The sequence below is a fragment of the Paroedura picta genome, chromosome 8 (assembly GCF_049243985.1).
Source record: "Paroedura picta isolate Pp20150507F chromosome 8, Ppicta_v3.0, whole genome shotgun sequence".
Taxonomy (NCBI): domain Eukaryota; kingdom Metazoa; phylum Chordata; class Lepidosauria; order Squamata; family Gekkonidae; genus Paroedura; species Paroedura picta.
In genome coordinates, this window is record NC_135376.1 from 3378741 (window position 1) to 3394102 (window position 15362).

Consider the following 15362-nt stretch of genomic DNA (forward strand, 5'->3'; position numbering starts at 1 on the left):
TTTGCCCGGCCACCGTGGGGTTTTTCTCCCCCGCCCGAGCAAAGTTTCTTTCTCCCCCCTATCCCCCTCCCTGCGCGGTGCGCGCCCTCGGGGGTCGGGGTGGGTTTTCCTCTTTTTTAGACTGTAGCCGCGCGCGCCTTCCCCCTCCCCTCTTCCTTTCTTTTTTTTCACCCGGCTGAGCCCTGGCACAAACTCATCGCAGCGCTGACTCCGCCGGGCCGCGGAGGGAGGGAGGGCGGGCGGGCGCGGGGGGGGGGGGAGGCAGGAAGGAGGTCCTTGCGCGGCTTCAAGCGGCCTTGCCCATTGTTTGCCCCGCCGCCAATCGGCGGGCCCCTCTCGGCCGCGGCCGTCCAATAGGGGCGGCGGCGGGGCGGGCGCGCGCCGCCCACTACTCTATATTAAAGCCCGGGACGCCGCGTGAGTCTCGCACTGGCTCCGTCCAAAGCCATCTTTGCATTGTTCCTGCCTGGGCCGGGGGCTGCCGGATCGCTATTATTATTCTCCTGCCTCCTCGCGCCCGCCCCGCCTTCCGCCGCCGTGCGCGCCGTCGGAGCCGTCTGCTTAGGGCGCCCAGGTTTTCGGGAGCCGGCTCTGCCTTGGTGCTTCCTCTGCCGCCGGCCTTGCCACCTCCAGCGACCCGCCGCCCCCAACCATGTCAGACACGGTCGTGGATACCAGCTCCGAGATCTCCACCAAGGTGAGGCCGCTGCGAAGATCGGGGCCGTCCGCCTTCCTCCTCCGCGGGCTCTTGATTTATTGATGTGCTTTGATGGTCCCCCTCCTCCTCCGCCGCCGCCTGCTTTCCTGGTCCCCCGGCAAGTAACCATCTTGCTTCTCCGACGTGCGGCGTGCCCGCTCCGGCTGTCCCTTTGTTCGCGGGCTCCTACGAGATCGCGGGTTTGTTTTGCTCGCTGGAAGGAAATCCTTCGCGGGGGTATTCTCTTGCTTTTCTCCCACCCTCGAGGGAGCGGACGGGCTCTCGGGGGGAGGGGGCGGAATGGAGCGGCTGACTTTCGGGGTCTGCCTTTTTTTCTGCCCCGTATCCGAGTAAGATCCGGCCATTCAGACGGGCTGCTCGGGCTTGACAGACGGCGCGAACTTCGGAACCCCTTTGCACTTGGCTTCAAAGCGAGGCAGAGAAAGGGGGGGCGAGACGTGGGGGCCGCCAGGTGGAATCTACCCTCAGTGGCAGCCGGCTGCGAAGGAAGCGGGCATGGAAATCTGCCCCCACTTCCCGGCCCCGCTCGGTCGGAGCCAAGCGTGCGCGGCCCGTTGCCGACGGCTGTCCCTTGTGGACTGGGTTCCGACGTACTTGGGAGCAAGTTGCGTGTCGGTCTGCGTTTCCCCCTCCCGTTCTTCGGCATCTTCGTTTGCTTTGGCTAATGGGACGGAAATAAGTTTACGACCCGCGGTGGCTGCGATAAAATCGGAAGCGGGTCTTATTTGGGGGCGGGAAGCGGAGGGGGGTGTCGAAAGCGCCTCCTCGGCTTTGATGGGAAACGATCGCAGCCGCCCGCCGAGGTTTTGCGGCCCTCCGGCGCGGCTCCTTTGTTTGGCCAGGCGGGGAAGGCAGGCAGCGTGGATGGCCGGACCGGGGCAGGCGGCTCCCGGGAGCCCCCTCGGGGGGTTGGCGACCCTGCTGTGCCCCCAGCCCTCGTAACTAGCCCCGAAAGGGTTTTCCCTTCCCGTAAAACGGGCGAGGAGGAGGCGCACGGTCGGTCTTCTCCCTCCACGCTGGTTCCAATTCAGATCAAAGCGTAATTGTGTCGCGCTGCAAACCAGGCGTCGAGCCTTCCGGACCCCATTCCGCCTCCATTTCTGGTCCCCCGCCCCGAACTTCAGGGGGCCCCCTTGGACCGGAATGACCTCTCTTGCCCCCACACTCATCAAAGGAGAAAAATCCGCGGGGGGGGGAGCAGAGGCGGCAAAAGGGCATCGACGGAGCGGGGGGGGGGGGCAGAGGCGAGGTTGACTGGAGCCCGAGAGCGGGCGAAGGTGGTGCTTTCGGGGCCGCGCTCGGCGTTTCCTCCGACCGGAGCGACTCGCCGTCCTCCCCGTCCCTCGACGGCACGGCTGGCGGCGAGGAGTGCGGGGCAGCGGCCGGATGCGTTGCCTGTGGCCGGCGGACGGGGAGGAAGGGCTGGCTGGCTGGCGGGTCCCAGCTGGGCTCCCTCGGCGGGGACCGGCCCTCTGTCCCCACCACGACCACCTCCCGGGGGCCCCAGGCTGGGCGGCGGGCGCAAGGTCATTCCTTGGTCGCACCGCCCTCCTCGACGGCCCGGCCGCCGGAGTCCGCCAGCGCCTTCCGCGGGAGCCGGAGGGTCTTTGGAGCGTGGGAGTTCGGCGGGCGATCCGGGCTCCGGCTCTTGGGTCTCCTGCCGCTCGCGGGCTTCGCGGCGGCCGCTCTCCGCCCAGAGGGTTATTTATGGGGCAGCCGGGGGGGGGGAGGGCGGGGGAGCCCTCGCACCTGACCCCGTTTCCCGCGTGGGATTTCGCCCCCTCCCCTCCCCTCCCGCCCTCCTTGCAAAGGGGGTTCGTGCCCCAGCCCTGACCCCATGGGGGTGTGCGTGCGGGGGGGGTTGCGGCCCCTTTGCCGTCGTGCACGAGCCGAGGCCGCCGGGGGGCTCCGGCTCCCCTTCCCGGGCGGTGGCTCCTCTCGCTCCCTCTCTCGAGCGCCGCCCCCGGCCGCAGCAAAGCCGCCCGCGGCGAGCGCTCCACCACGTGCCGCCTTCTGTTCCCTGCGCTGCTGTTCTCCAGCCTCCGCCCGCGCGGGGCCTCTCGGGAATCGTAGTTCGCTCTCGCCCTCTTGCCGCCTGCGCTGGCCGCCCATGGGGAGGAAGGTGAAACTACGAGTCCCGGCATGCCTCGGGAGTCCGGAGGCGTCTGGCCAATCGGAGGGCCCGCCGAGCGTGGCGCGCGGGTTTGAAACGGCCCAGGGCGCGTGGCTGGACCGCCGACGTCGAGAGCCCGGCGCGGGCGCCCCCCTACAGGGTGGGAGGGCTCTTGTTGACCCGCCGGGACAATGAGGCTGTTCTTAATCAAGGCAGCAATTTCAGAGGGGAGGGGCGGATTGCTCTGGATCCGGATCTTAGCAGCTGATTTGATTCTGCTTCCCCCCCCCCCCAGCGCCCTTTGATGTAGGGGCAAAGGCATGGTGGCATTTCTTGTGCTTAGACGGTCCAAGTACTTGGCTAGTTTGTTTCCTTTTGACTTTTATTTGCCCTTCTTGACTTCTTATAGGGAGAGTCTGTCTTCAGCAAAGTGCTTTTTGTGTCTCTATAGGCAATTTTTTTTTTGAAAGCTTGGGCTTATTTTTTATGCCTTTAATTAATTTTAAATGTCCTGGCTTCAGCAACAACCCTTTTGTAATGCTGTTTTCTACTGCTTTAGTAGAGAACTCTGCCCACAGAATTACAGGCTTATGCCTGGTGCTGGGCAAAGCGGTTCAGCCTCCAGGTTTGTTCATTTATCTGGGATGTGTTAATGTTGCTTGCAATCTTAAAGCATCGCTATGCAACCACCACCACCACCCCACTTGACCTGAGAATACGCTGTCTTGTGCAGGGCAGGAAAATTCCTTTCAAGAATAAGCGTATTGCTGGTTCTTCCCCCTATGGAGTCCCTTTAAAATTGCTTTTCTCCATTACCTAGGAGTTGGCCCAGGTGCCAGTATGTTCTCCTGTGTGCTGGAGGAGCATTTCCCAAGCTGACCAGCACATCAGGGTGAACCCTTGCTTCTAACTTGCTGCATGAATGGCCAGATGTCTGTTGTTTGGGGAGGTGAGGGGCTCATTTGTTGGCGCCTCAGGTGTGCTGGGATCCAGCCCTTCAGTCCAAGGGAGAGAGCCATGCGTGGGGCAAAGTTGTCGGCAGTTTCTAGCCGCTGCTGTTGGGAGTCAGCTAATGTACCACTGGCGTTACCTAGAAGCCTCCGCTGCCCTGAGAGGCTTAGCCGGCATACGGTTGCGTTCGGCCCGTGACAGCCAGTAATCCGAAGGCTGTCCTAATCCAAAGGAAGAGAAGGAATTTGGGGTTGGGTTGGGGGGGGGAGTCTTTCGCAGCTGGGTCGTGTCAATGCCCAACCTTTGCAGGGAGGGGCATGTAATTGAGGCACTGTAGCAGTCGGGGGGGGGGGGTGATGGTGGCTGGGCCTGCCTTTGCTGGCATATCTGCCTACGGTCGATCTCCATATTCTTGGCCTTCTAAGAGGAGGGTAGGGGGGCACCTGTGCCTCTGGGGGAAAAAAACCCTTGGCTGCGATGATTTTTAGGACAGAAGATTTGCATATCCCTCTTCTGGCGGCCTCCTTTTCCACCAGGAAGCTGGCTTCTTCTCTGCCACGGGTCAGCACAGTAGTTAGATTCATGTCCAGGAGTGCCGTGAGACCTGCAAGATATTTGAGGAATCAAGGCTCCCTTTTCTTGCCGTCTTGCCTCTACAAAATATGCCTCTGAAAGTTTATGCCCCGGAAATCTTGCTCATCTCTGAACCGTTCTATCGCAGACCTATACGGCTGCTATCTGGATCAGTGCAAGGGCGTCTTCCTCTGTTTTGGGGGGGGGGGGGCTTGTGCCGTCCCTCGCAAAAGACGACCCACTGACAACCTCAGAATCCCTCCCAGGGCCATGCACACTGACCTGCCTGCAGAGTTTGCAGCTTGTTGACGTTGGCTGTCTGGATTTCCATGGGGGTTGCAGGTGCCCTCAACATTAACCAGGGGGAAGGGAGAGAGAGATAATCTGTGCTGTAGGACAAACTAGGGCAGGAGAGCCATTCCTTTGTTGGAAGAGGCTTTTAAGAAATGTAAGGTAGGATCCCGGTTTTGGTTGGAATATTCTTTTTCTGCTGGAAGGCTTAGGAGGTGAAGGATTGTGATAAAGCTGGTCTGACCGAGCCATAATCTCAGGGCTCTCTCAGCCCCGTCTGCCTCACAGGTTGTCTATTGTGGGGAGAAGAAAGGGAAACCGCTTGGAACCAACTCTTCCTTCTTAGTGCAATAACTGGCCGACGATCTGGCCTAAGTGTGCCTGTTGAACTCCAAACCCCTGAAGCAAAGTCTGTCTGAGCGCTTGGGGGGGGGGGGAGCGTGTTGCCTTTCAGTAGAGTTCATTTAGTTCCTCCATGCAGAGCTGTTCTGCGTGTGGGTGGGGGAAGGAAAAAGGCAAGTTCCCACACTCCCCCCCCCCCTGCTTCTTTGGCACTGCATTGACTGTTTTTCCAACTTTTCCTGGGGGTGGGGGCTCCAGCTCTTCCCCTGAAAACAAACTGGTCAGGAATCCTGGTGACTCACCCAAGTTTGTTTCTGTCCCTTTTAAGGACTTGAAAGAGAAGAAGGAGGTGGTGGAAGAGACAGAAAATGGCAGAGATGCACCAGCCAACGGGAACGCGGTGAGTGTCTGTCAGGTGCAGCGCGGTTCAGAAGCGGACACCTGCACGGGCCACCTCAGGTGTTGGGCTGAGGGAGGACCTGGGTTTGACTCTACATTTAACAAGACTCTTTGGGGTGGCTTCAGCCCAGTCTTCTCTCTCGGCGTAGCCTCCTTTAGTCAGTTGTTGTGGGGTTTAAAAGAGAGGGGAAACTTGTGCAATTCTTAGAGGAATGAGTGGAATTGAAAAAGGCAATTACGACTGCCTTGCACAGAAGCGGAGAGCTGGTCCAGCCCAGGCCTTCAGCAGGCAAAGTATGAATTTGCTAATGTCTCCCGGTATTGATGCTAGCATCTTCTTCCCAGGGGCCTGTAAGGAAGAAGCAAATTACAATCTCCTGATGCGTTTCTGTTTCCACCCTCCTGATTTACAAGTCCTGCTGATGGAAGTGAATGAGAGTAGAGACGGGTGTGGGCTGGGCTGGAGGTTTTTTATTAAGAAAATGCAAGCGCAGTGGTATTCGGCAAAACACCGGCAGATCTGAGTCTTGCGTTGTAAGAGCCTCAGTGGTTTGAAAGACGTGGGAGACTGGGAATAAAGATGCTTAGGCCTGCATGTCGACTGCCAAGGTCCTCTAGAGCAGGGGTAGTCAACCTGTGGTCCTCCAGATGTCCATGGACTACAATTCGCTGGCAGGGGCTCATGGGAATTGTAGTCCATGGACATCTGGAGGACCACAGGTTGACTACTACTCTAGTGCAGGCCAAGGGCTTAGGAAGCGAACAGCTTGGTTTATGCCGTCCAAGCGCAAAAATGGCCCCTCTGTGGCATTGCCAGAGATTTCCCCCATGGCTTGAGAATGGCCGGGCAGACAGCCGCCACCCCCCCCCCCCCCAACCATAGCCTTTGGCCAAAGACACCTGTAAAGTTTGGTCTTGCAACGTGAATGGAGTTTTGAGGTCTAGGGACCTTTCCTGGGAAGCAGGGATGGCGGACGAGGGACTGTGGCCCGGCGTCAGGTTTTTGAGTGTGTTTTGTTTTCTGCAAGGAGAACGAGGAAAACGGGGAGCAGGAAGCAGACAACGAGGTAGATGAAGAGGAAGATGAAGTCGGCGACGACGAGGAGGACGAAGAAGAAGGTGATGGTAATTTTCGTGTCTTCCCTTCCGCCCTCCCGGCAAGGCAAGGCGGCTGGGCCTGTTCAGGGCTGAGATCAGTTCAGAAAGCAGCTGCGGCAGCTCCCTCTAGTGGCTGCTCGGAGTAGAGCACAGTGGAAGAGAAACCTTTCTAATCCGGGGTCCCTGGAACAAATTCCAAAGTCTCAGCTCAGGAAGATCTTGTCCTGGGGAAAGATTAACTCTGGTTAAAATGTCATCCTCTTTTGAGTCAAACTGGGATCCTGCCGGCCACGTTTGGAATCCAGACACCGTGTAATGGGCGCAGCAACAAAATGGCTGCTTCAGGAGGCGGAGCTGGCCATAACCTAACTGCCAAAGGTTAACTTTATTCCCACAGTGTAGATCAGGCTTTCTTAGCCGGGCTTCCGTGCTATCTTATTAAAATTTGTTAAACGTTTATCAGGTGATAGGATTATATATGGCCATGTCAGCCTGCCCCCCCCCCCCCGCTCCCAAAATGGCCAATCATGGGACTGGAGGGGCTGAGAAGAGGAGGGGCCCCGGGTGGCGTGTCCACAGCTCTGCTTCCCAACCATATTCTGCACGATCCTGCCCCTTTTGGGGTTTCTTGAAGCCTGAAAGTTTTTCAGTGGCTTCTTAACTGTAAAAAAGTTTTGAGGACTGGTATATATATGCACAGGGAGAGCCTCTTGTGGCGCAGAGTGGTAAGGCAGCCGTCTGAAAGCTTTGCCCATGAGGCTGGGAGTTCAATCCCAGCAGCCGGCTCAAGGTTGACTCAGCCTTCCATCCTTCCGAGGTCGGTAAAATGAGTACCCAGCTTGCTGGGGGGTAAACGGTCATGACTGGGGAAGGCACTGGCAAACCACCCCGTATTGAGTCTGCCATGAAAACGCTAGAGGGCGTCACCCCAAGGGTCAGACATGACTCGGTGCTTGCACAGGGGAAACCTTTACCTTTACCTTATATATATGCACAGCTAAACAAATCATCAATAGTCATAAGTTTTGCTAGGCCTGAAACCCAAGTAGCCCCCAAAAAACTTGGTGGGTGCCATGCAACCCCCTGGGCACCGCATGGGGGATCCCGGGGTTGGAGAGATCACCCAGCGTTTGTGATTCCTGGGGTTCCTGTGTTCAGCCAGAATCCTCCACCAGGCCCTTGGTTGCTGGCAAGTGGGTGGCATTTCTCCGCTGTTGCTCTGCCTAAGCAGGGCGGCCGGGCTGATAGGGGGTGTGGCTCATGCATGCCGCCCAGCCTGACTCGTAAACACTGTTGTGGGAGAGAAGCGGCTGTTTTTCCTCTGGGGACGGCGCTGCTGCTTCCTTGAGCGTGGTGCCACAATCAAGTCTTCTTTCGTTTGCCTCCCTTGGCTGGCGGGAGGGGCTGGAGCCATGTCCCAATTTTAGATTTAAGTGGGAAGTGGGTAAGATGCAGAGTGGGCCCTCCTGCGACGTTGTGTGCCTCCCCAAACCCCGGCGTGCAGGAGGCTCATGTCCTCCAGGCCTAACCCACTTGCCGCGAACATTGTCCATTGGGGACCCACATTGGCTGGACCTGCAATTGGGAAGACCTGGAGTTTTTGAGGGGAGAGCCTGGGCAGAGTGGGACTTGGAAAGGGGAGGGGGCTTGGCAGGGCACAGTGAGGCAGAGCCCCTCCGCCAGAGTAGCTGTTCTCCCCAGCAGAAGTGATCTCTCTGGTCAGGAGCTCAGTTGTCATAATGGGCAGTCCCCGGGTGCTGCCTCGAGGTTGGCATCCCATGCCAGAGCAACTCCACCAGCAGGCATGCACTGTGGAAAACTCTGGCTCTTCCCACAGAAGAATCCTGCTGGGAGCAGGAGCTGGCAACTAAAATCCAGCCCCACCCCAAGTGCTGGGGTCCCCAGAGTCCTCCAGCCAGCCTAATTGGGTGTTAGTTGCTCGGAGTGTTGCTGGGAGACGATCACCGTGGAGGTGGGGAGTGGTGCTCGGGAGCCATGGCGACGGCCTCGGCATCACCTGCTGGCGCTTGGGATGCACTGGGGTTGATCAGGTTGCTTTGAGCCAGTCAAGAGAGCGGGAGGCGGCTGGGAATCTCGTGGGCCTTCTCCTTTAGCACTCAGGGCTCCCTTGGAAAGCCACACACAGGTCCCATCCGCTGGACTCTGCCCCCCCCCCCCCCCAGGTCAGGAATGATGGCCAGATGCGTGCTGCTGCTCTTCCCCGGATCCTGCCCCCTCCCCCTTGCGACCGAATCCCGGAAGCTTCCCTTCCTTCTCCTGGGGCTTAGAGGAAAGATTGAACCACCTGCTGGAGCTAATCCTACCTGTTCTACCTGGCCGGCATCCCAAGGGAAGCTGAGGGGATTACTCATCGGTTCAGGTGTCCCTAATCTCTCTTCTCTGCCTCCCCCACTCCGGCCTGCTCTGGGGATAAACAAACCAGATTACTGGCTTGAGCATGGAGGGGCCAGATGAGGCAGTTCGCTTGGCTCAAAAGGCCTGGGCCTGGGGTCCCCCCCCCCCAGCACTTGTCCTTGGAATGACTTTTGGGACCCCCCCCCCCCTCCAGTATTCAGGTCTATCCAGGATCTCCATTCTGCGGACTAGAACCCAGTGGCACTATCCGTATTTGCAGCTCATGCGGAGTCAGGGCCCTGGCTGAACTCGGGCTGTGAAGATAAGGCAGGGGGCGGTGTGGGGCTAGGCCTCAAATTCCCCAAACAGGCATGTTCTTAAGAGCCTCTGGGCCCAACCTGTGCAGTTCTGGCTTGTCTGGTCTTGTCTCTGTGCCAAAAGATCTTCTCACACAGTTCTTTGGCTAGCAGAGCATGGATTGCAATCCAGTTTCACAACAGAAGGGTAATAGGCTTATTGTTATTATATTAATATTGATTTGTAACCATCTTTAGCACCCTTTCAGTCTTGCAGAAGTCAGGGTGGCTTCCAATATAAATAAAACTTATTAAAAAAAACACAATAAACATGGCCACTTTTTTTAGAAACCACAAAAAGCTATAATTTAAAAAAAAACTCGTATTTATTTGCTGATTTGAAATCTAAATGTCAGATGGCGGCATCCTAAGTAAAACTGTATCCCACTGACTCTTCAAGACGGAAAGTGAGGGGGCCAGGGGCACCTCCCTGGGGAGGGTTTTCTATCATTGTGGTGCTTGCCGCTGAAAAGGCCCCATCTCGGCCTGGCGCTTAAGAGCGACGGCCTTTAATCTGGAGAGCTGGGCTTGATGCCACGCCCCTCGACTTGCAGCCAGCAGGGTGACCTTGGAACAGTCCCAGTTCTCTTAGAGCCATTCTTGCAGAGCAGTTCTCTCAGAGCTCTCAGCCTCACCCATCTCATACAGCAGGGGTAGTCAAACGGCGGCTCTCCAGATGTCCATGGACTACAATTCCCAGGAGCCCCCTGCCAGCATTCGCTGGCAGGGGGCTCCTGGGAATTGTAGTCCATGGACATCTGGAGGGCCGCCGTTTGCCTACCTCTGTCATAGAGGGTCTATTGTGGGCAGAGGAAGGGAGGGTGTTTGTAAGCAGCTTGGAGACTCCATCCTCATCACCCCCCCCCCCACTTGCTTTCTAGGGGAAGAAGAAGACGGCGATGAAGATGACGAAGTCGAGGGTGCCACGGGCAAGCGGGCAGCTGAGGATGACGAGGTAAGGAGCTGGGCGAGGCGCACACATCCACCCAAAACGGCTTCCGGGGAGGGCTGGGACCAGTCAGAAAATGGCTGCCACGGAGTTCTTGGGCAAACGTTCCCTCTGCTTCAGCAGGGCAGAGGAGAGCCATGGTGGGCTTTGGAGCAGAGGCAACTGGGTGCTAGAGAAGCCATCGGTGGGCCCTGTGGTTCCCATGGGTGCTGCATTGGGGATCAGCCGATCTAGACAAACCCCTGCTTCCTTTCAGGTTGAATCCTGGGGGATTTCCAGGCACCACCTGGAGGTTAGCAGCACAAGATCTTTTAAATTTGAATCCACCAATAGAAAACCTCTCTGGTCATTTCTGATAATTTTGCTAGAGGAGTTAGCAACGGAGAAGAGAAATAAACCTTCCCAGCTTGGAACATGTGGGGATTGTCCTCTGCGGAAAGCAGCTGGTCCTTAAAGGGATTATGAGAATACGGGGCAGGCGGACGACGGTGCCTCTTGATAGCAGCCACTCCATTCTCCAAGCAAGGTTAGGAGACTAAAATTAGCCCTGGTTTGACCAGCGTTCTTACATAAGATCACATGAATGCGACAGGCTGGCTTTGAATCCCGTCAAAGAAACCAGGTGGTTTTGAGGCCCAGTTAACAGATTGTGGGAACGGGGTGTACAGACACATGTTGGTGCATTGTGGGGGGTTAGGGTGTTGGATCAAGGAGACCTGGTTTCAGCTCCCACCTCGATTGTAGGGCTCGCCAGAGCTAACCTACCTGCAGGGAGGTTGTTAGGAAGTCGTACACCCCAAACAGCATTCCAGGGAATTCTGCAAAGTATGCCGACTCAGTTCCAGCCTGTTTGTGGCCTCCGTGCAAATGCTTCCCAAACACTCTTGTTTTTCTCTGCAGGACGACGACGTCGACCCCAAAAAGCAGAAAACTGACGAAGATGATTAGGAAGCAGAGGGGGAAAAGAAAACAACGATTTTTTTTAAACTTAAAAAAAGAGGAAAATTTTTTTAAAAGGCCAGCGTGTGAGCTACTATACCTTTGAAATGTCCCCTTGCAGACACGCTCCCCCCCCGCCCCTCCCTCTTTGCTGTGGTCACTTTCACGAAGTAGAGCATAAAAGCCGGGCGGAAAGCCAGCAGGCCGCCAATCAACACCCCCCACCCCATTTGGGAAATGGGGAGAAAAGAAAAATTTCTCCCTGACATATTGGGTGGGGGGCAGACACCCGTCCCCCCTTTTCTCTCTCCCCCTCCCCCCAGCACCAAAAACTTCAAGGCCCCTCCTTGCTTTCTTAAAAGTAACTTTAAAAGGAGAATTTGTTTGTATTTTTTATTTACATTTTATATTTTTGTACATATTGTGACGAGGTCAGCCATTTTTAAAACGCGATCTCCGATTGACCAAAAGGGGGGCTTTGAAGTCAGTGTGGTGTGTGTTTTTTTTTTGGTTGGTTTGGGGTTTTCTCCCTTCTCTGTTCCTAAAACAAAACAAAAAATAATGCTTTTTTCTCTCGACTTTACTTGTGGTGTGACCATGTCCAAACCATTATCTCGAAAGGAGAAGAAAAAAAAAATTAACCTTGTACAAAAACAAAAAAAATCGAAAATGCAAAAAATGTCCAATCTTTATTCTGATCATTCCAGTAACTCTTTTTGTGTATGTACTTTTAGCTGTACCATAAGTAGTTGGTTTGTCTGAGATGGCCAAAGATAAAAGGGGTTTTTCTTTTTTTTTTTCTTTTGTTCTTTATTTCTTCTCTTTTTTTGTCTTATGGAGTTGCTGTTAATTTTTTTTCTTTTTGGCCTGTTTGACGTATGTGTGAAAACAATGTTGTCCAACAATAAACCGGAATTTTATTTTGCTGAGTTGTTCTAACGAAGCTGGTTGCACAATTGTTGTGTAGTTTCTTGTGCTTCCCTCGACCTCCCCATTTCAACCTGAGTCTGAGGCCCCACCCAATGGAGGAGGGCAAGATCCCTGGGTCAGATTGGCAGAACTTTGCGCCACTCAGCGGGGTACGGCCTGTTCTGATCGGCAGCTGGTTTCCTGGGGCTTGGGTAAACCGAGATGTCTTCCCAAACTTACTAGCTTGCTTGGGGGGCGGGGCAGGGGGGGTATCAGGGGCCAAGCGCTGAACCTGGGACTTTGTGCAGACAAACACATAGGCTTGCCCAGCAAACCTACGCAGATCTTTTGGAGAACAGAACTGGGAAAAGGGTCTCTTGGGGTTGGGTAAGTGCCTGGTGGCCAAGGTTTTAGGGATGAGCCCTGGTGGGAGGAAAGCCTGGGAGTTAAAGGGGGAGGCAGTTGGTCCAGAGCCTTGCGATGCTTTTTGAAATGCTGGTCCCCTGTCATGGTTAGTAGTGCAAATGTTGGATGCTTTGGGTCTGCTTAGCCACCCCTATATGCTTGGGTCTAGGGTTGGGCGCTTTGGCATCCAAAGAGGCCTTTTGCACCAAAGCAGCGGTGGGGGGGAGGGGAGGTGCATGCACCTGTGTCTGCCTCCCACCCACTACCCCCCCCCCCCCCGCAGCACTGGGTGCTTCAGGCATGAATGGGTGCTTTGCACACCGAAGCACCCAACCCTACTTGGTTCCCCTCTCCCACCATTTGGCCTTGGCCTGTGCATGTGACCTGAGGCAAAGAGTCCCCAATCATCTGGCAAGAATCTCTCCCCCCCCCCCCCCAATATATACACACACTTGTGCACCACCTGCCAAGGGAAGGGTCTCCCAGCTCTACCACGACAGGAATCCCTTGTTCTTCTGCAACACCCAATTACAAGGCTTCTTTCCCACCAAATAGAGATTGAAATTACTTTTCTCTGTAACTGAAAATTTGGACTGATTTTTAAGCTTTTCTCTCATCGGCACTCAGGGGCACCTATGGAGTCTGCAAAAAAAAAGGACATAATGAGGAAGGGGCTCTCCCAGGAACTGCAAGGCGTGCGTGCAGCCAGCTGGGGGGCCATGGGCCAGTCCCAGTTCTCCATGAGCTCTCAGCCCCACCTCACACGGTGTGTCTTGTGGGGAGAGGAAGGCAATACCGTCCACTGCCTTGGTAGTGAAAAGCAGTGGACAAAACATTCCTTGAAATTAAAAGCAGTTCAGTGGTGCGTTTTGCTCTTGAGTCCAACCAGGGGAAGACATTTGTCAGGCATACGAAGAGTGGGAGAAGAAAAGGTTTATACCCCGCTGTCCATCGTCCTAAGGAGTCTTGCAGGGGCTGACTTACAATCTTCCCCACAACAGACACCCTGTGAGGTGACACCCAAGGCCACCCAGCTGGCTGCACGGGGAGGGGGGAGGGGGGAATCGAAGCCGAGCCGGCCGCTGCACCACGCTGGCTCCAAGATGGCCTCTGTTGACAGCGTGGAAAAGATGCTGGGGCAGAACTGCTGCTGGGGACTCTGAGTGGCAGTTCAGGGCCCAGGGAGGGGCTGTGGCTCAGCAGAAAAGTCTGCTTTGCATGGCAAACATCTCTGGACATCTTTTGCAAGCCCTGCAGCAGGGAGGGGCCAAACTGGCTCCCCAGATGTCCATGGGCAAGGCTTGTGGCCATTGCAGTCCACAGGCATCTGGAGGGCCCCTGCCCTGCCCTGCCCTGCCCTGCCCTGCCCTGCCCTGCCCTGCCCTGCCCTGCCCTGCCCTGCCCTGCCCTGCCCTGCCCTGCCCTACAGGGCTGCTGGGCGCCAGCCACAACCCTGCACATTTCTCCCTCCGAGGGCTGCGTTGTGCCCCTGCCAAGCTGAGACGGGCAACGAGCCTCCGCCATCTGGGCCGGGGGGGGGGGGAGAAAGCCCAGGGCCCTGCCGTGCCTTTCGAGGAATCTGTTGGCGCCAAGCGTGGCTGCGATGCGCTCCCTCCCGGCCCACTGGCCTCTCCACAGCCCCGCCAGCAGCTGCCTCATGCATCTTTCATGGGCCATTGTGGGTTACTAGGCCGGCAGAGATGTTGGGGCCTCTGCCTGTGACTTTGGGAGGGGGAGGGCAGCACAGTGAGATACACCAATGGCATTTGGAAGGGGTTTAGGTATATGGCTGAGGGGGGGGGATGAAAGGCAGCGGGAGGGAAGGGCCAGTCATGGGCACCCCCCACCCCTGTCTTTCGCTGGGGACCAAACCCCCTTCCTTGCCATCCGGTGTGTCACCCACAGCTTTCCTGCAGGTGAAGCCATTTCCAAGCGTGATGGGGGAAAGGCTGCTTTTTGGGGGGGGAAGGGGGGGGAGAGGGGGAGCTCAACAGAGAAAGAAGCTATCCACTTGGCAGTTCGGAAAGGGCCTTGTCTCCGTAACGGGACATCAGGAATAGACCCCTGTCATGCCCCTCTGGGCTACTGTGCCTGCCGCATGGACTGAAAGCCTGAACAGGGATCCGTTTTCCAGGTGTGCATGAAAGGACGTCAGGCTGAAGCCCACGTAGGGTGACCCCACAGGGGTTGTGAGAGACAGGGGCGGTCGGCTGGGACCTGCCTCAGCAAAATGAGCCTGCCTCGCTCACAAAATCTGATGCGATCGGGCCAGCCTGAGCCCTCCTGCAGAATGTCCAGGGCAAAGGGACGCTGGGCCAGCGTTCAAAAAGTGTGGCCAAAAAGGTTTTGGTGCTCCTTTGCTGGCTTCTGAGCCGTCTGAATTCTGCCTTTTCGCCCGTGGGTCTGCCGTCACCTTTCCAGTTGCTTCTCTGTGGGCCGGCAAAGAAATTCCAGTTCCTAAACAAGGGGCAGTTTATTGATGTCCTTCATTTAGAAGATGGAGAGCTGGGTTTTTTATACTCTGCTTTTGCTAACCCTTCCCCGTGAAGCAAACACTCTGAACTGACCAATCAGGGAACTGTTAAAATATTGACTTTGTTAAACTGTCTTCTCTGTTACCAGTACCACTGTTACTCATTTTGACCTGGTTACCGAGTTAGGCTGAATTGTTCCTTGTTCCCCATATTCCATATAAACTGCCTTGAGCCACAGGGAGGGCGGCACATAAACAAACAAAAACAAACAAACAAACAAACAAACGAATAAACGAGTACCAAAATGGCTTAGAAACACCTACCCCTTCCCCTCCCCACAACACACATCCTGCGAGGGAGGTGGAGCTGAGATAGCTCTGAGAGAACTGATCTGCAAAAACAGTCATAAGAGAACTGCGATTGGCCCACGGTCACCCAGCTGGCTGCATGTGGAGCAGGAGTGGGGAATCAAACCTGGCACTCCAGATTA

At 56.1% G+C, this 15362-nt stretch overlaps 1 protein-coding gene across 4 annotated transcripts; it reads left to right on the forward strand.

The window, feature by feature from the left end:
* Positions 1 to 406: 406 nt before the first annotated feature.
* On the forward strand, positions 407 to 12027 carry PTMA (prothymosin alpha). 4 transcript variants are annotated; one of them, XM_077348087.1, is made up of 5 exons: positions 407 to 697; positions 5317 to 5388; positions 6416 to 6512; positions 10078 to 10151; positions 11046 to 12027. In XM_077348087.1, exons 1-5 carry the CDS (start codon positions 653 to 655, stop codon positions 11091 to 11093), a joined length of 336 nt encoding a protein of 111 aa, XP_077204202.1. In that variant the 5' UTR covers positions 407 to 652; the 3' UTR covers positions 11094 to 12027. The 4 variants fall into 4 exon arrangements, with proteins under 4 accessions (XP_077204202.1, XP_077204205.1, XP_077204203.1 ...); XM_077348090.1 differs by having other exon boundaries at positions 410 to 697; positions 6416 to 6506; XM_077348088.1 differs by having other exon boundaries at positions 412 to 697; positions 6419 to 6512.
* The last annotated feature ends 3335 nt before the right edge of the window (positions 12028 to 15362 follow it).

What these genes read in the sequence shown, in the direction of transcription:
- PTMA (XM_077348087.1), top strand. Translation starts at nt 653, where the DNA reads ATGTCAGACACGGTCGTGGATACCAGCTCCGAGATCTCCACCAAG. An exon ending in GCTCCGAGATCTCCACCAAG is followed by an intron (nt 698 to 5,316) that starts GTGAGGCCGCTG and finishes GTCCCTTTTAAG; the next exon opens with GACTTGAAAGAGAAGAAGGA. An exon ending in GGGCAGCTGAGGATGACGAG is followed by an intron (nt 10,152 to 11,045) that starts GTAAGGAGCTGG and finishes TTTTCTCTGCAG; the next exon opens with GACGACGACGTCGACCCCAA.